Here is a 17885-nt window from a genome sequence, read left to right on the forward strand (position 1 = left end):
GCAGGAATGTGATGGGGAGGCATAACCTACAAACAGATCCGTTGTACTGCAGTGGGCATCTACATGGCACCATCCTACACTAACCTGTTCATGGGCAATCTAGAGGAATCCTCCATAATCATCAGGAGTCCCAAACACCCTCAGTTAGTTCAGATTCATTGATGACATCTTCGTGATCTGGAATGAGGGTGAGGACATCCTACTGACATTATTCCAGAACCTCAACACCACCTCCCTCATTTGCTTCATCTGGTCCTCCTCAGCCCAGCAAGCTACTTTCCTTGATGTCAACCTCCATCTCAACCGTTGCACGAGTCCGCTGTTCACCATCATCACCATCTAGCATCCCATATTTGTTACATCTGTAGTGACAAGCTCCAAATTATTCAACAGTCTAACTGAGGCCTTCACAGACCAAAATTACCCTTCCAACATTGTTCAGAAACTGATCACCTGTACCTCATCCCACAAATCACCTACTATCCCCCACATACCCACTATGTGGCAACAAAGGAGCACTCATCTCACAACTCAGTATTGCTCAGGACTGGAGCAACTGAATCACATTCTCCATCATGGTATCAACTGTCTTTCATTGTGTCCTCAAATGAGAATTACCCAACCCAACCTTCTCACAGTGGCATTCTGCTATCCACCCAACCTATGCAATTTCCTTGTCTGTTCCTTCTCCACTACTGCTCCCAACCCTTTGCCATTTGGCTCATATGCTTGCAATAGACCCAGATGGTGTCATTATAGCGACTATGGTTACTAAAGTTAATAAATTAATCAAGAAGGCTAGGAGAGTACTTCTGCTAGAAAGAACAGATAAGCCGTTGTTATCATCTTACAAAGACAGTGGATTAAGATAATTTAGTTCCAGTATGATGGATGTAGAGGAATCGTGGACAGAGTTTAAATGGACTGTAAATTATGCTTCAGAGAAGTATATGCCAAGTCAGTGGATTAAGGACCGAAAAGACCCATCTTGGTTTAACAATGAAATTTAAAAAATGCTGACACTATTGCACTAGCGGTTCAAATGAGACTGTGATGTTCGCGTACTTTATTTCTTCATTGATTGTCCTATGTGTCGATGTATTGCATTGTTATACTGGCTGATAAATGGGAGGGTGGGAGTTCAAACAGAATACTTTAAATGATGTAGCAGACAGTTGCACAGTTGTTTCATAGTTCTTTACTTTTGACAAAACTGGTAATTACTTTGGAATTAAGGGCTGGCTTTGCTAACATCTTTTCGAACAGAGCCAAATAAATACTTATAGAATGCCAGTGTTTTGTTTTCCAAATGTTTATAATTAGTACAGATATTTATATTTGTTTATAAGTCAACAACAGCATTTAAGTTGTGAAACAATTACTGATTTCATCCTATAACAAAAGTATTAATTAGGAATAGTCGAAATAAATTAGAAAATCTATTACATACTCAAAACTAAGCCCAAAATTAGATCTGGTGTTATATTCTTTAAAACTAAGGAGCTGTGTGCGCGTGCGCGCGCATTACTGCTGTGTGATTGTGTGTGTTTTTTCCTACTTCTGGAGGAGGACTTCATCCTAAAGCTGAAATATTTCTAGCATTCTTTTTCATTGTACTTATCAGTCTCACTACTTCCTCTGTGGGCTGAGTGGCACTCTACCTTTTCCATATTGTTAACATAAGAATATCACACAAACATAAGAGATACTTAGGTGTACATATTGATGAGAAACTGACATCGTACGTAGTAACTGAAAAGACAGCAAAGATATCACATAGATTAGCGACAATTAACAGCACAGAACACAGACTACCACTGCAATACGTGAAAATATCACTGTACACTTCCCAAATCAATAGTAAATTTCACACCTAGCACCTAGGCATGCACTCTCCCTTGCTACTGTCGAACTGATGTCAGTAAATTGAAATGTATGACCTGTTTTATAAGTGTAAGATAACAGGTCCAAAAAACAATAGAAATATAGAAATAAAAATAATGGTCCCTTTACGAAAGGGCAGCTCACTTCGTCCCCAAGATAGAGGGATCCACAAGTTGTGAGGATAAGTGGGTCTTACCATCCTGGGGTCTGTGTGAGCTGCCCTTCCTTTTTAGCCCCAGTCTATCACTCACTCCTTCCCTGAAGAGGGAACTTGAGTGTGTCTGTCAGCAGTCTGACATTTCTCCTGAAGGTAAGTATGGGACTGAAATTCTGTTCTAAAATTATATATTTCTGAGATACACTCCATTGTTTATGGGTTTGTTTCCATTTTTCTCTCTCAACATAATACTCACAATTTTAAACCTTTAAGTAAGGGGGTCAAAGCACTGAGAACTTTAGTAGTAATCATGAACATATTAGCATTCTTCTGGTGGGCGTAAATTTCAGATAATAGAAGCAGAATGTTTTACACTACATGAAACAATGAAAGGTGTTCTCCATTCTAGTTATTTACCACAAGATAAATGAAAAAAAGAAACAAAGGAAAGAGACGAAAAGACCCTCTTTCCCTATGCAAGAAACAGTTGTAAAATGCATATATGTAGTGTCATTAGAAGTGTAACAGAAAGTGGAAAGCTTGCTAATTGATTTTAATTTTAAAACAACATGAATTTTATTTTCTATTGGATTGATTTAATTAAAAATAACTCTTTTGTTCAACAGAAAAATCGCAAAGAACAGAGGATTGCTGGTCTTATGCATTTTACAGAAGGGGCAATAAGTAACATGAATCCAGACCTTCCTGTTGATGAACAGGCTGAACTACTTCCATATGACAAGAAGTGGGAGTTTCCCCGAGAAAAGTTAAGACTCGGTGAGTGTCTGAACTATTGCATTTTATAACAAGACTTCCCATGCTGTATATGCTACCGTGGGTTCAAGGCAGTTACACGCAATTGTTCTTGCATCCCAAATTGTGTACTATGAGCTATAACCTTCCTGACTAGAGCTGTGCTGCAAGCAGACATTGTTGATGATGATGACTCAATGCTTCTACTTTTTGTTGAGTGGTCTCCTTTACTTCTAAAGCTTCCACAGTCTACCAAAATTTTCCTACTATAAAACAAAGTTCTTATGTGCTTGGTATGTGTGCTCTTATGGGGCTTTACCATCAGTTGGATAATGGAGTTCGCAGTTGGAAGGAAAGAACAATGTGTACTTAGTTTGTTTGTAGAGGATTCTGCCAAGAGATATGGAGGCAGTTCTGGCAGTAGCTATTAGCACACCCCAGTGAAGGCAGTCAATTGCAGAATGTAGTTCATATGAACATCAATGAATGTAGTTCATATGAACATGAATGAATGATACCTGCCAGCAGGTATCAAGACATCCTGCATTCCTTTAGACATCTAATTGAAGTGATGAAAACAGCTAACCTCATACACAAGGTGAGTGCACAGCTTATAAATTGCAGTATTGTTTTCAGATATGATAGCAGTCATTTGGTTTTGATTTGGATAGAGGACATAAATCAGAGATTCATAGAATTCTGTAACAATGGTCATTAAGGTAGGTAGGAAGGTAGGAGACGAGGTACTGGGAGAAGTAAAGCTGTGAGTACCGGGCGTGAGTTGTGCGTAGGTAGCTCAGTTGGTAGAGCACTTGCCCGCGAAAGGCAAAGGTCCCGAGTTCAAGTCTCGGTCGGGCACACAGTTTTAATCTGCCAGGAAGTTTCAATGGTCATTAATGTTGTAAGAAAGTTCTGGTAGAATGTATACTTTTGGATTAAAGGAGACGGCTCTCCAACATGCAGAAATGCTGAGTCATCGACAGGCACACAAAAGAAAGAAAAAACTTGCTAGCGTCTGGATTAATAATAATAATAATAATAATAATAATAATAATAATAATAATAATACTCCCGTGGAGGCCCGGGAAAAGAATAGACCTCCGGTATGTTCTGCCAGTCGTAAAAGGAGATGAAAAGAACAAACCACTAATAGGGCTAATCCCCCTTTTAGTGTGATTAGTTGGTTCAGGACAGAACTAAAGAAGCCTCGGACAAGCACCGTCGTGGTCGGGGACAACGCTTGAACCCTATGCCCGCCCACAATGGTAACAACTGCTAGCCAACTTGAAAATGATTTAAATCCAAATAGAGGTGTTTTGCAGGATATGCTTCCTGCAAACACCCTAGAAGGAAAACAAAGACAGAGGATGAGATGGTCAGATGAAGTTAATAGACACCTCATGTTCTGTTATTACCAAGCAACAAACCTAGGAACCAACACAACTGGATACAGATCACAAGTATACACAACATTTATTACCAGATACCCAGAATTAAAATTTTTAACAGAACAACGACTAGCTGATCAGATCCGTGTAATAATCAAAAATAACAGGATACCCCAGTCAGAATTAGAAAACATCAAACAACAAGTACAACAAATACTGGAACAAAATAATGTGCAACCAGAAGAAGAAGAAAATACAGTAATGGACTCAAACATCCCAGAGCAAACAAACAAAGAACAACACGCATCAATTAAACAATCAGAGGAAAACGAAATCTTAAGACAGCCACCAGAACAAGCACAAATAGAACACGAAGTGACACACATGTTAGATATAGAAGAAAAATTTCAGCTGACATATATAGAATACAAAGACACAAATACAGACATTAGACCATTCTTGCATAGACCGCCAAATAACCTATAAGTCGAAACAACAATAAAAACTATCAACACAATCATACACAACAAAATAAATAAAAACACAACTATGGAAGAGTTACAACTACTGGTTTATATAGGAGCACTCACTACACTAAATATACACACTAGGCAGAGATCAGAACCAACCAACACACAGAAGAAACCCACAAAACCAGCATGGCAACACAGGCTACAGATCAGAATAGAAAAACTGAGAAAGGACATTGGACAGCTAACACAATTTATAAGAAATGAAATGTCAGAAAAAAAAAAAAAAAAAAAACGAAAAAGGTTAGGTAAAATCTCACAACAAGAAGCGATAGAGCAATTAGATGAAAAGAAGCAGAAATTACAAGCATTCGCCAAACGACTTAGAAGATACAAAAAAAGTGAAAATAGAAGGAAACAAAACCAAACATTCAACACAAACCAAAAGAAATTTTACCAGACAATAGCTAACACACACATTAAAGTAGACAATCCACCAAACATAAAAGACATGGAACACTGCTGGAGCAACATCTGGGCGAACCCTTTGTCTTTAAATATGTCTGCTTGTGTCTGTATATGTGTGGATGGATATGTGCGTGTGTGCGAGTGTATACCTGTCCTTTTTTCCCCCTAAGGTAAGTCTTTCCGCTCCCGGGATTGGAATGACTCCTTACCCTCTCCCTTAAAACCCACATCCTTTCGTCTTTCCCTCTCCTTCCCCTCTTTCCTGATGAGGCAACAGTTTGTTGCGAAAGCTTGAATTTTGTGTGTGTGTGTTTGTGTTTGTTTGTGTGTCTATCGACCTGCCAGCGCTTTCGTTCGGTAAGTCACATCATCTTTGTTTTTACATAAATTATGGATACAATATTACTGGAACATACCCACACAAAATCACACATTTGCTATACATGGATGATCTAAAACTACTGGCAGCAACGAATCAACAACTCAACCAATTACTAAAGATAACAGAAGTATTCAGCAATGATATAAATATGGCTTTTGGAACAGACAAATGTAAGAAAAATAGCATAGTCAAGGGAAAACACAGTAAACAAGAAGATTACGTATTGGATAACCACAGCGACTGCATAGAAGCGTGGGAAAAAACAGATGCCTATAAATATCTAGGATACAGACAAAAAATAGGAATAGATAATACAAATATTAAAGAAGAACTAAAAGAAGAAATATAGACAAAGACTAACAAAAATACTGAAAACAGAATTGACAGCAAGAAACAAGACAAAAGCTATAAATACTTACGCTATACAAATATTGACCTACTCATTTGGAGTAGTGAAATGGAGTAACACAGACCTAGAAGCACTCAATACACTTACACGATCACAATGCCACAAATATAGAATACATCACATACATTCAGCAACAGAAAGATTCACATTAAGCAGAAAGGAAGGAGGAAGGGGATTTATTGATATAAAAAACCTACATTATGGACAGGTGGACAATTTAAGAAAATTCTTTCTAGAATGAGCAGAAACTAGCAAAATACACAAAGCAATCACTCATATAAATACATCGGCTACACCACTGCAATTTCATAACCACTTCTACAACCCTTTAGATCACATAACATCAACAGAAACGAAGAAAGTAAATTGGAAAAAGAAAACACTACATGGCAAGCACCCGTATCATCTAACACAGCCATACATCGATCAAGACGCATCCAACACATGGCTAAGAAAGGGCAATATATACAGTGAGACGGAAGGATTCATGATTGCAATACAGGATCAAACAATAAACACCAGATATTACAACAAGCATATTATTAAAGATCCCAATACCACAACAGATAAATGCAGACTTTGCAAACAACAAATAGAAACATTAGATCACATCACAGGCGGATGTACAATACTAGCAAATACAGAATACCCCAGAAGACATGACAATGTAGCAAAAATAATACATCAACAGCTTGCCTTACAACATAAACTTATAAAACAACATGTTCCCACAGACAAGTATGCACCACAAAATGTACTGGAGAATGATGAATACAAATTATACTGGAACAGAACCATTATAACAGACAAAACACCACCACGTAACAAACCTTTCATCATACTCACCAATAAAAAGAAGAAATTAACACAACTAATCGAAATATCCATACCCAATACAACAAATATACCCCCCCAGGGGATCCACAACTCTTTTGTGGATACGTGCGTAGCGAGCACGGGACCCCGAGCTGATGTGGCCTTCCTTCCTTTCCGGGCTGCATACCTTCCCTTTCCGCATCCTTCCCCATCCCCCATCTTCGCCCCCCCCCCTCACCTATGGCTCCTTCCTTCCTTTTCTCCCCCTCTGGGGGAGTGGTTTGTGCCTACGTCCGGAGACGGACGCTTGTAAATCTACCACATTCTTCGCCTTCCTTACTTGTAAGTCTTCGTCCTTCCTTTGTCCTTCTCTTTTCCTTACCTCTTCTCTCTACCCTTTTCTCCGCTGCGGCGTTTGAGACCTCTTCTTTCCTTTCCCTTTCCCTTTCTCTTTCTTCCTCCCTGTGCGTGTCTGAAGGCCGACCCACGCACTTCCATGCGTAGCCGGTGACGGGGTAACGCGTAATTCCCTGCCCCGGGTAGACAGGTAGGACACGTACGTACCCCCTGGTAACGGCCAGGCCCAGGGAGGGGTGATTACCCGAGCTGATACCTTCCGAAAGTGCCGATTGGTCCCTCCGTCCGTTTGTCGGGAGGTGTGACCTGAGGTGTGAACAATCACCTAAGGCGGGAGTGCCCTCAGAGAGGGCCCCCACAAGGGAGGAGCGCGCCATCGGAGACGCCGGTAATCATGGGGGATTCTTCCGCAATGGTTTCCTCATCTTCCACTATGTCTGCTCACAAACGTAAGTTCACTGAGTCTCAACCACAGTCAGTTCTTCCATCGTTGCCACAGTTCCTTGTTGTTTCTCGGTCTGACGAAGGTCACGACTTCTCCACAGTCAACCCTTTCATAATTCAGAAAGGTGTCGACGCAATTGCAGGTCCTGTAAAGTCTTGTTCCAGATTACGGAATGGCACCCTGTTATTAGAAACACACAGTGCCCTCCAGGCACAAAAATTGCTGCGTACCTCACTACTACACACTTTCCCTGTCCGGGTGGAACCGCACCGTACCTTAAATTCCTCGCGTGGAGTTGTTTATACACGCTCCCTCGATGGACTGTCTGACGAAGAAATTCAGCACTACCTGTCAGACCAGGGCGTAACGGCTGTTCATAGGGTTATGAAAAGGGTTGACACGAAGATCATTCCAACCCGCACTGTCTTTTTGACATTTGACAAAGTGCAACTCCCTTCGAAAATCAAAGCAGGCTATGAGATAATTTCCGTTCGTCCTTACGTCCCAAACCCTACGCGTTGCTATCGGTGCCAGCGATTCAATCACACCAGCCAGTCCTGTTCTAATCCGGCCAAATGTGTTACGTGTGGCAGGGATGCCCATGAGGGTGCTTGTCCACCTCCATCCCCTCGCTGCATCAACTGTATGGGTGACCACGCTGCTTCCTCTAGAGATTGCCCAGTTTTTAAGGACGAAAAGCTCATCCAGGAGATAAGAGTGAAGGAAAAGGTGTCGACCTTTGCTGCTCGGAAGTTGTTCGCCAGTCGACAGCCCACCGTGCCTCAGACAGGCAAATACAGCACTGTCCTTGCTTCTCCTCGGCCAACAAAGGAGGCGGCCACGCAGACTTGCGACCTCACCTTTAGTGCCACGGTCGTCTGATCGGCCAGAGCAAAGATCGCCCGTTCAACTTCACCACTTTCGCCTGCCCACTCTTTGGCTCACCCTTCGTCGGGTTCTGCTAAATCTCGAGCCCAAAAGTCAGACACCAAGTCTTCGAAGAAAGAGCATACTCTTGAAGAGTTTTTACGTACGGCAACTTCACCACCATCGGTTCCTCCTTCCTCTAAACCTCATACTTCCAAGAAGGCTACAAAGAAACCCAGTTCCTCTCCTTCTCCGCCAAGGCGTGTCCCATCCACAGCGCCACCTGGCGGAAATCGCCCTCGGCCGTCTTCTGTGTCGCCGAGGCGCACTGCTGGTGGCCGGTCAACCGGCCGATCGCTGGTGGCAGGAGCTGCTCCTGACCAACCTATGGATCAGGATCTTCTGCCTTCGGCCGAATGCCATTCCATGCTGTCGGTCGCAAGCTCTGAGCAGTCGTTGAGTTGACAGCACCCTTGGTCACATTCCTCCATTTTCTGTTCACCCTATGTCCATTATCCACTGGAATATCCGCGGCATTCGAGCCAATCGGGATGAATTGTCGATCCTCTTACGATCCTACTCGCCGGTTATCTTCTGTCTTCAGGAAACAAAGCTGCGTCCTAATGACCGCTTTGTTCTCCCTCATTTTCAGTCCGTCCGATATGACCTCCCCTCTGTGGAAGGCACTCCAGCCCATGGAGGACTCATGATTCTTCTCCATGATACTCTCCATTATCATCCAATCCCCTTAGACAGTTCCTTCCAAGCTGTCGCCGTCCGTCTTTCCCTTTCTTGATACACGTTCTCTCTTTGTACTGTATACATTCCATCGTCCACACCAATGGCACGAGCTGATCTCCTTCATCTTCTTGGTCAGCTTCCACCCCCCTATTTGCTGGTTGGGGACTTCAATGCCCACCACCCGCTTTGGGGATCTCCACATCCTTGTCCACGTGGCTCCCTATTGCTAGATGTCTTCCACCAAGCGGATCTAGTTTGCCTCAACACTGGGGTCCCCACGTTTTTGTCTGCCTCCACGACAAATTTCTCTCATTTGGACCTTGCGATCGGTACTGTTCCGCTTGCTCGGCGCTTCGAATGGTTCGCCCTTGATGATACGCACTCGAGTGACCACTTTCCATGTGTCCTTAGGCTGCAGCCTCAACTGCCATATATGCGCCCGCGACGCTGGAAGTTTGCCCAAGCCGATTGGACACTTTTTTCGTCTCTCGCGACATTCGATGACCGTCGCTTCCCCAGCGTCGACGATGAGGTCACACATATTACCGACGTTATTCTTACGGCTGCGGAACGTTCCATTCCACGCACCTCCGAATTGCCCCGGCGCCCCCCAGTTCCTTGGTGGAACGAGGCATGCCGTGACGCAATCCGTGAGCGGCGACGTGCTCTTCGCATTTTCCGTCACCATCCTACTTTAGCAAACTGTATCTGCTATAAGCAACTCCGTGCGCGATGCCGTCGCGTCATCCGCGATAGCAAGAAGGCAAGCTGGCAATTCTTTATTAGCTCCTTTAACACCTTCACTCCCTCCTCGGAAGTTTGGAGTCGGCTCCGACGGTTCTCAGGCGCGCCTAGTTTCTCCCCGGTCTCTGGGCTCACTGTCGCGCATGATACCTTAGTGGACCCCGTCGCAATTTCTAACTCATTGGGTCAGCACTTCGCTGAGATTTCGAGCTCTTCAAATTACCCGCCAGCGTTTCTCCCGAAGAAACGTGCAGCGGAAGTGCGACCTCTTGCTTTCTCCTCTCAAAATCGCGAAAGCTACAATACTGTTTTCTCCATGCGGGAACTCCAACATGCCCTCTCTTCTTCTCGCTCCTCCGCCCCTGGATCGGATGGTATCCATGTCCAAATGTTGCTGCATTTATCAACCCATAGTCTGCGTTACCTCCTTCGCCTTTATAATCAAATTTGGACCGACAGTACCTTTCCCAGACGATGGCGGGAAGCTATCGTCGTTCCCATTCCGAAACCTGGAAAGGACAAACATCTCCCCTCTAGTTATCGCCCCATTTCTCTCACGAGTAGTGTCTGTAAGATTTTGGAGCGTATGGTGAATTACCGTTTAGCTTGGTGGCTGGAATCCCGCAGTCTTTTAACACCTGCCCAATGCGGATTCCGAAAGCATCGCTCTGCAGTTGACCATCTTGTTGCTCTCTCCACTTATATCATGAACAATTTTCTCCGGAAACGCCAAACAGTAGCAATATTTTTTGATCTGGAGAGAGCATACGATACCTGTTGGAGGACAGGCATCCTCCGCACACTGTTCTCTTGGGGCTTTCGAGGCCGGCTGCCCCTTTTTCTTCGCGAATTTATGGCAGAGCGAACATTTAGGGTGCGGGTGAACACTACTCTCTCCCGTACTTTCTCTCAAGAAAACGGGGTACCCCAGGGCTCCGTGCTGAGTGTTGTACTGTTTGCCATCGCTATAAATCCAATTATGGATTGTCTCCTTCCTGACGTCTCGGGCTCCCTCTTTGTGGACGATTTTGCGATCTACTACAGCTCTCAACGGACCAGCCTTCTTGAACGACGTCTTCAAGGATGTCTCGATCGCCTCCACTCTTGGAGCCTCGAAACCGGCTTCCGTTTTTCTCCCAGTAAGACCGTTTGTATTAATTTTTGGCGACGTAAGGAGTTTCTTCCGCCCTCCTTACATCTAGGTCCTGTCAACCTTCCGTTTTCAGACGTCACTAAATTCTTGGGTCTTATGTTTGACAGAAAACTGTGCTGGTCCTCCCACGTTTCCTATCTTTCGGCTCGCTGTCTGCGAACGCTCAACGCCCTCCGTGTCCTGAATGGTACCTCCTGGGGAGCGGACCGAGTGGTCCTTCTCCGCCTCTATCGCGCCTTAGTGCGCTCGAAATTGGACTATGGAAGCATCGTCTACTCCTCTGCTCGGCCGTCTATTCTTCGGCGTCTCGACTCTGTCCACCACCGTGGATTACGTTTAGCGTCTGGAGCTTTTTACACTAGCCCTGTGGAAAGCCTTTATGCTGAGACTGCTGAACCTCCGCTGTCCAATCGGCGAGCGGTCCTTCTGAGCCGTTATGCTAGCCATCTGTCTTCCATGCCTGCTAATCCAGCCCACGACCCTTTTTTCGACGCCTCCTTTGATGTAGGGTATGCAGGCCGCTCCTCCTCCCTACTACCCCCGGGAGTCCGCTTCCGTCAACTGCTCCATTCTCTTTCCTTCCGCTTTCCTAAAACCTTCTTGACAACTTGGGGTACAGCACCGCCTTGGCTTCGTCCCCGGATCTGTCTGCTCCGTGATCTTTGTCAATTTCCCAAGGATGGTACACCTTCACTTGTTTATCGTCGGGCATTTGCTGCTCTATGTGCACAAATGACAGACGCCACCTTTATTTACACCGACGGCTCGAAAACATCGTTGGGTGTAGGGAGTGCCTATATTGTTGGCGACGCCCCAAATCACTTTCGGCTTCCCGACCAGTGTTCTGTTTATACTGCGGAGCTTTTCGCTGTTCTCCAGGCTGTCCACTACATCCGCCGCCATCAGCGGATACAGTACGTAATCTGCTCAGATTCTCTCAGCTCTCTCCTCAGTCTCCAAGCTCTTTACCCTGTGCACCCTCTGGTCCACCGGATTCAGGACTGTCTGCGCTTGCTCCACCTGGGGGGCGTCTCGGTGGCGTTCCTCTGGCTCCCGGGACACGCTGGTATCTGTGGGAATGAGGCGGCTGATATAGCAGCCAAGGCTGCAGTTTCTCTTCCTCGGCCAGCTATTCAGTCGCTTCCCTTCACCGATCTACGGAGCGGTTTATGTCGCAAAGTTGCTCATTTATGGCACGCGCATTGGTCAACACTTCCCCGCAATAAATTGCGGGAAGTGAAAGCCCTTCCTTGCGCTTGGACCTCTTCCTCCCGAACGCGTCGTCGGGAGGAGGTCATTTTAGCTAGACTCCGGATAGGGCACTGTCTTTTTAGCCATCGACATCTTTTAAGCGGCGATCCTCCCCCACTCTGTCCCCACTGCTCTCAGCTGTCGACGGTACGACACCTTTTAATTGAATGCCCCTATTTTAATCCGTTACGCTACCGTCTACAGCTATCGCCTGATCTATCGTCTATTTTAGCAGATGACACGCGCTCAGCCGACCGCGTTCTCCAGTTTATTAGTGACAGTGAAATGACGTCAGTCATTTGAAGTTTTATCGGGGACCATCAACCCCTCTCTGTAGTGGACTTTTAAGCCTTGTTTCTGCTTTTCGTGTCCAATTTTTTGAGTTTTGTTCCCATTTTTGCTGTTTTCCATTTTCAGTTTTTATTCTTTCCTCAGTCGCGGACCGGGCGCTAATGACCATAGCAGTTTTGCGCCCTAAAACCAAAATAAAAAAAAAAAAAAAAAAAAAAAACAAATATACAAAAGAAAACGGGAGAAAAAATTGAAAAAGACATCCAACTGGCTGAGGGAATCAAGGACATGTGGCATCAGGATAAAGTTGACATTATACCAATTATACTATCAACTACAGGAGTCATACCACACAATATCCACCAGTACATCAATGCAATACAGCTACATCCAAACTTGTATATACAGCTACAGAAATCTGTAATTATTGATAAATGCTCAATTACCCGAAAGTTCCTAAATGCAATATAACACATACCGTACAGTTAAAAGGAAGTGACACTTGATCAAGGTCCGCGTCACTTTCCATTTTTAACCAGACTTAACGTCTGAGAAAGTCAAGAAATAATAATTTCTCTCTCTCTCTCTCTCTCTCTCTCTCTCTCTCTCTCTCTCTCTCACACACACACACACACACACACACACACACACACACACACACACACAGAGAGAGAGAGAGAGAGAGAGAGAGAGAGAGAGAGAGAGAGAGAGAGAGAGAGAGAGACGCGCTGCGTGCTCACCAGCTGGATGAACAGTGCCAGTGCCGTATTTTGCAGGTGGACTAGGATCTGGTGAGGGTTACCAGGTGGGGTGGGTAGAGAGAGGCAGGGAGAGGGATTGGAGGTGGATGGCCAGTGACTTGGAGGGAGGCAGCTGGTTTGCAGGCTGGGGATGCAGGGAAGGAAGGGTGGCAGGTAAAGGGGCTAGCCATGTCATGCACGGCTGTCTGAGCCTGTGGGGAGCGACACATGCTGAAGGTGACGTGAATTGGGAGGTGGTGACAGGATGGAGGAAGGGGTAACTGTTGTGTGTAGTTTGTGGGGACAGTGGGTTACTGGAGATTGATGCCGGATGATTATGGGAGCAAAGGGTGTGTTGTAAGGACAACTCCCATCTGTGTGGTTCAAAGAGGCTGGTGGTAGAGGGAAGGATCCAAATAGTCCGGGTTGTGCAGTGGCCATTGAAACTGAGCATGATGTGCTCAGCTGCATGTTGAGTCACCTGGTGATCCACTTTGTTTCTGGCAACAGGGGAGGGACAAAAATAGTAAAGGGAAACCGAGATAAATACAGTAAGCAGGTCCTAAAGGATGCAGGCTGCAATAGTTATTTGGAGATGAAGATGCTTGCATAGGATGGAGCAGTGTTGAGACCTACATCAAACCAGTTTTCAGGCTAAAGACAAACAGTGCAACAGCATTAGCACCAACAATTAAATGTCATATTATCGGCAGCCTAAAAACTTTCCAATTACTAATAAATTTCAATGAAATAAAGCATGAATAAGAAATTAGATGTTTTGTGTTACTTTGTATATGTGCTCTTAAAAAATGAAAACAAAATTATATTGATGTCAGTAGTAGTATAAGAATAAGTAGGATAGTCCCAGCTTGTTCTGTTGAACAGGGAAGCAAAGACAAAATAACCACAGGAAAAAATGTGAAGAAATTGCAAAGAATTGGCCATCAGAAACACCGATTCACTGTGTGGATGAGTCAAAACAGGTTACAGCAACATTAAAGCCACTGTGTCAACATAGAGTGTGAAGGGGATCTCCACAGTCAGTTGCAGAGGAGAGAGCAAATAAGATGGAAAGAATACACTAAAGACTTCTATGATTAAAGAAGTGGGAGTCAAGATGGAAGGATGTATCAATTTATTAGAGTTTCGAATGGTGTGTAGAATCTATGATGCTTCGAGGAATATGATCCACCCAATCCTGGCGATCACAGTAGCAGACATACCACGAGACTTCGAGGAATATGATTCACATAATCCTGGAGATCACAGTAGCAGATGAGTATGAGAAGTGTTGCACATTCAGCTTAATGTCTTATTCATCCCTGCTGATAAGAATACAGTAATATACAGAAGAATGGAAAAGAAAATCTAGGAGCTTTTAGACGATCAGTTTGGCCTTTGTAAAGGTAAAAGCACCAGTGAGCCAATTCTGATGCTATGCTTGATAATGGAAGCAAGAATTATGAAAAATAAAGACATGTTAATTGGATTTGTCAACCTAGAAAAAGAATTGGCAATGTAAAATGATGCAAGGTGTTTGAAAGTCTGAGAAAATTTGGAGTAAGCTAGAGAAAGGTGGGTAATATACAAGATGTTTCAGAACTATCAGGGAACTATAATTGTTAAAGACCAAGAATGAAGTGCTCGGATTAAACAGCTGCAAGGTAGGAGTGCAGTCACTGTGACACTGTTCAATCTATGCATCAAAGAAGCAATGACACAAATGAAAGAAAGGTTCAGCTGTGGGAGTAGTATTTAGGATGAAAAAATAAGTGACAAAATTCGCTCATGACATTGCTATCTTGAATGATAGTGAAGAAAAATTACGGATGTTTCCATGGAATGAACAATGTTATGAACATAGATTACAGATTTAGAGTAAGTCCAAGGAAGATGAAAGTAATGAGTAATAACAGAAAAGGGATTAGTGGTAATCTTAACATCAAACTTGGAATCACAAAGGATGAAGACAGGCATTCTCTTACCTTGGATGCAAAGTAACACATGAAGGACAAAGCAAGGTGGATATAAGCAAACTAGCACAGGCACTGATGGCATTCCTGATAAACATATGTCTGTTACTGGCAAACATTGGTCTTAATCTGAAGAAGCAATCTCAAGATAATGTAGGTTTGGGGCATAGCATTGTATGGAAGTAATCGTGGACTATGTGACCACTGGAAAAGAAGAGAACTGAATAATTTGAGATGTGATACTACAATAGAATGTTGAAAACTAGGTAGGCTGACAAGAGATTAAGAGGTTCTTTGTAGAATTGGTGAAGAAAGGAATTTTCAGAAAACATGGACAAGAAGGGATGGGATAAAATGACGTGTTAACACATCAAGGAATAACTTCCAGGTTACTTGAAGGAGATGTATAGGGTAAAAACTGCAGTGGGAGACAGAGATTGGAATACATTCAATAAATAATTAAGGACATAGGGTGCAAGTGCTGCTCTGAGAATAATAGTTTGGCTACATGTAACCACTTAAAAGACTGCTGACTCAAATAATCATTTATGTAATTTGGAACGCAGTGACAGCACAGTGTGTACTGGAAAATGGTTTAAGCTGTACCTTTACAAAAGGAAACAAAGGATGTCTAAACAGAAGACCCATTAATTAACGTATGGCTTAATCTGTTAGGAAAGAAATCATGTTTGGTGTCACCAATATTCCGTCTTGAGATTGCTGCTTTTTCGTTTGTATATTAATGAAATTTTGTCAGCTGGGTTATAAGGTGTTGAGTTCTTCTGTTTGCATGTAAGACAAATGTTGTGAAAGAGAACAAATTTATGTGGTAATGATAGTTACTTTCATACTAATAAGCAGTTCACCAACAGTTTGTTGTCATAAAACTTTGATAACTTGGTATATGCAGTTTGGTACCTGTAAAAGTTTAGCACAAAGGCTACATATAAAAATAGAATGTGGGTATACAAGAGGTTGACTATCTTCCACTCTCGGAAGAGTTGTTGATGTGGGATCTGTAGTCCGAAGGAAGGTGTTATACAGCTTTGTACACTTGTCTGTCCTGTGAAAGTTTCTTCATCCCTATACCAGTACTGCAAACTACATCTGCTTAAAGCCTTTCACTGTGTTCAGATCTTGGTCTACGGTCTCTTTCTGCCACTCTCCACCCCCCTCCCACCCTCCTGTTTTAGGTATGCTTCTTTGACTCTTGGTAAACACAAGTTAAGTGTAAATAAATCACGAAATATGATAGGTCTTGACTCGTCTTGAACTAAACAGAAGTAAAGGCTTCCAGAGGCGGGTACCTTTTGGTCTTTAAGTACTTTATAGTGTTACTGAATCGCTCAGATTGTTTATGATGCCACTCTCTCAGTGCATGCACATGTTGTCAGTTCACTTTTGGAAGGCAGAACGTGTGGTTGAACAGATATCGGAGACAGCACCACATTAGGGAAACAGACATGAGCATGTGCAAGCCAAATATCGACAGCGGGAAATAACTAAATCAGAATCAATGTCCAGAAATAGCCAAGTATCACATTCATTGTAAATAAGTTCATTGGACGTCATGTCATACATTTCAGCAAGCTGAGACAAATGAGACCAAGGTGATCCTTAAACCTGTCACTGTTGCTTACATGAATCACTCTGTGCCTCCATTACCATATTAACTATTCCTCCTTATAGGGGATCTGTGGTAAGCCCAGATAGACGAGTGAAGACTGAAGAGGTGCAACAGTCTATTCAATAATCGCAGGAGCAACAGTCAGGATGATTGACTGATGTGGGCTTGTAACATCAGCCAACATGTCCCTACTGTTTTGGTACTGCTAACAGTTCAATGCAAGGGGAAGCTACAGCTATTACTTTACCTGCAGGGTATTCAGCTCCACTATAGGGTTAATCATGGTTGCATCCTCTTGGGTAAAATATTCTGGAGGTAAAGTGTCGCCCATTTGGATCTCTGAGCATGGCCTAAACAAGAGGATTTCGTCATCAGGAAGGACATCGTGGCACTTTACCGATCAGAGCATGGAATGTTAGATTCCTAATTTAGGTAGGTTGGATATAGAATTCAGGAAGGTAAATGTAAAAGTTTAATTCAGATGTAGTGGGAATTAGTGTAGTTAAGTGGTAGGATGAACAGAACTTGTGATCAGGTGAGCATGCTGTTATAAATATAAAATGAAGTAGGGATGATGCAGGAATAGGTCAATAAATGAATAAAAATATAGGAAAGCAGGTAAGCTCTTATGAACAGCACAGTGAAAACATTATTGTAACAAAGATACATCAAGCCAACATACACCACATTAGCAATATTGTATATGCCACCTAGCTTGATGACAAAGGTGCTGAAAGAATGTGTGAAAAGATAAAAAAATTCTCATAGTTAAGGGAGAGGAAAATTTTAATTTTGGTGATGGAATGGAATTTGATCATAGGAAAAGGAAGAAAGGAATGAAAGATAAAATTGCTTGGTAGAATTTTGCACAGGGTGTAATTTAATCACTGCCTACACTTGGTTTAAGAATTGCATAAGAAGACTGTGTATGTGAAAGAGATCTGAAGACTGATTGATTATATAATGGTA

At 43.2% G+C, this 17885-nt stretch overlaps 1 protein-coding gene across 6 annotated transcripts in view; it reads left to right on the forward strand.

Moving 5' to 3' along the window:
- The window catches only part of LOC126198831 (vascular endothelial growth factor receptor kdr-like), a 609899-nt gene that overhangs the window by 526683 nt on the left and 65331 nt on the right, over nucleotides 1-17885 (forward strand). For all 6 annotated transcript variants that reach the window (XM_049935408.1, XM_049935407.1, XM_049935406.1 and 3 more), the window contains one exon: nucleotides 2668-2818. In XM_049935408.1, coding sequence (XP_049791365.1) covers nucleotides 2668-2818 — 151 coding nt within the window. The remainder of the gene's footprint in view (nucleotides 1-2667; nucleotides 2819-17885) is intronic.

Source organism: Schistocerca nitens, chromosome 8, assembly GCF_023898315.1.
Source record: "Schistocerca nitens isolate TAMUIC-IGC-003100 chromosome 8, iqSchNite1.1, whole genome shotgun sequence".
In the NCBI taxonomy this organism is placed as follows: domain Eukaryota; kingdom Metazoa; phylum Arthropoda; class Insecta; order Orthoptera; family Acrididae; genus Schistocerca; species Schistocerca nitens.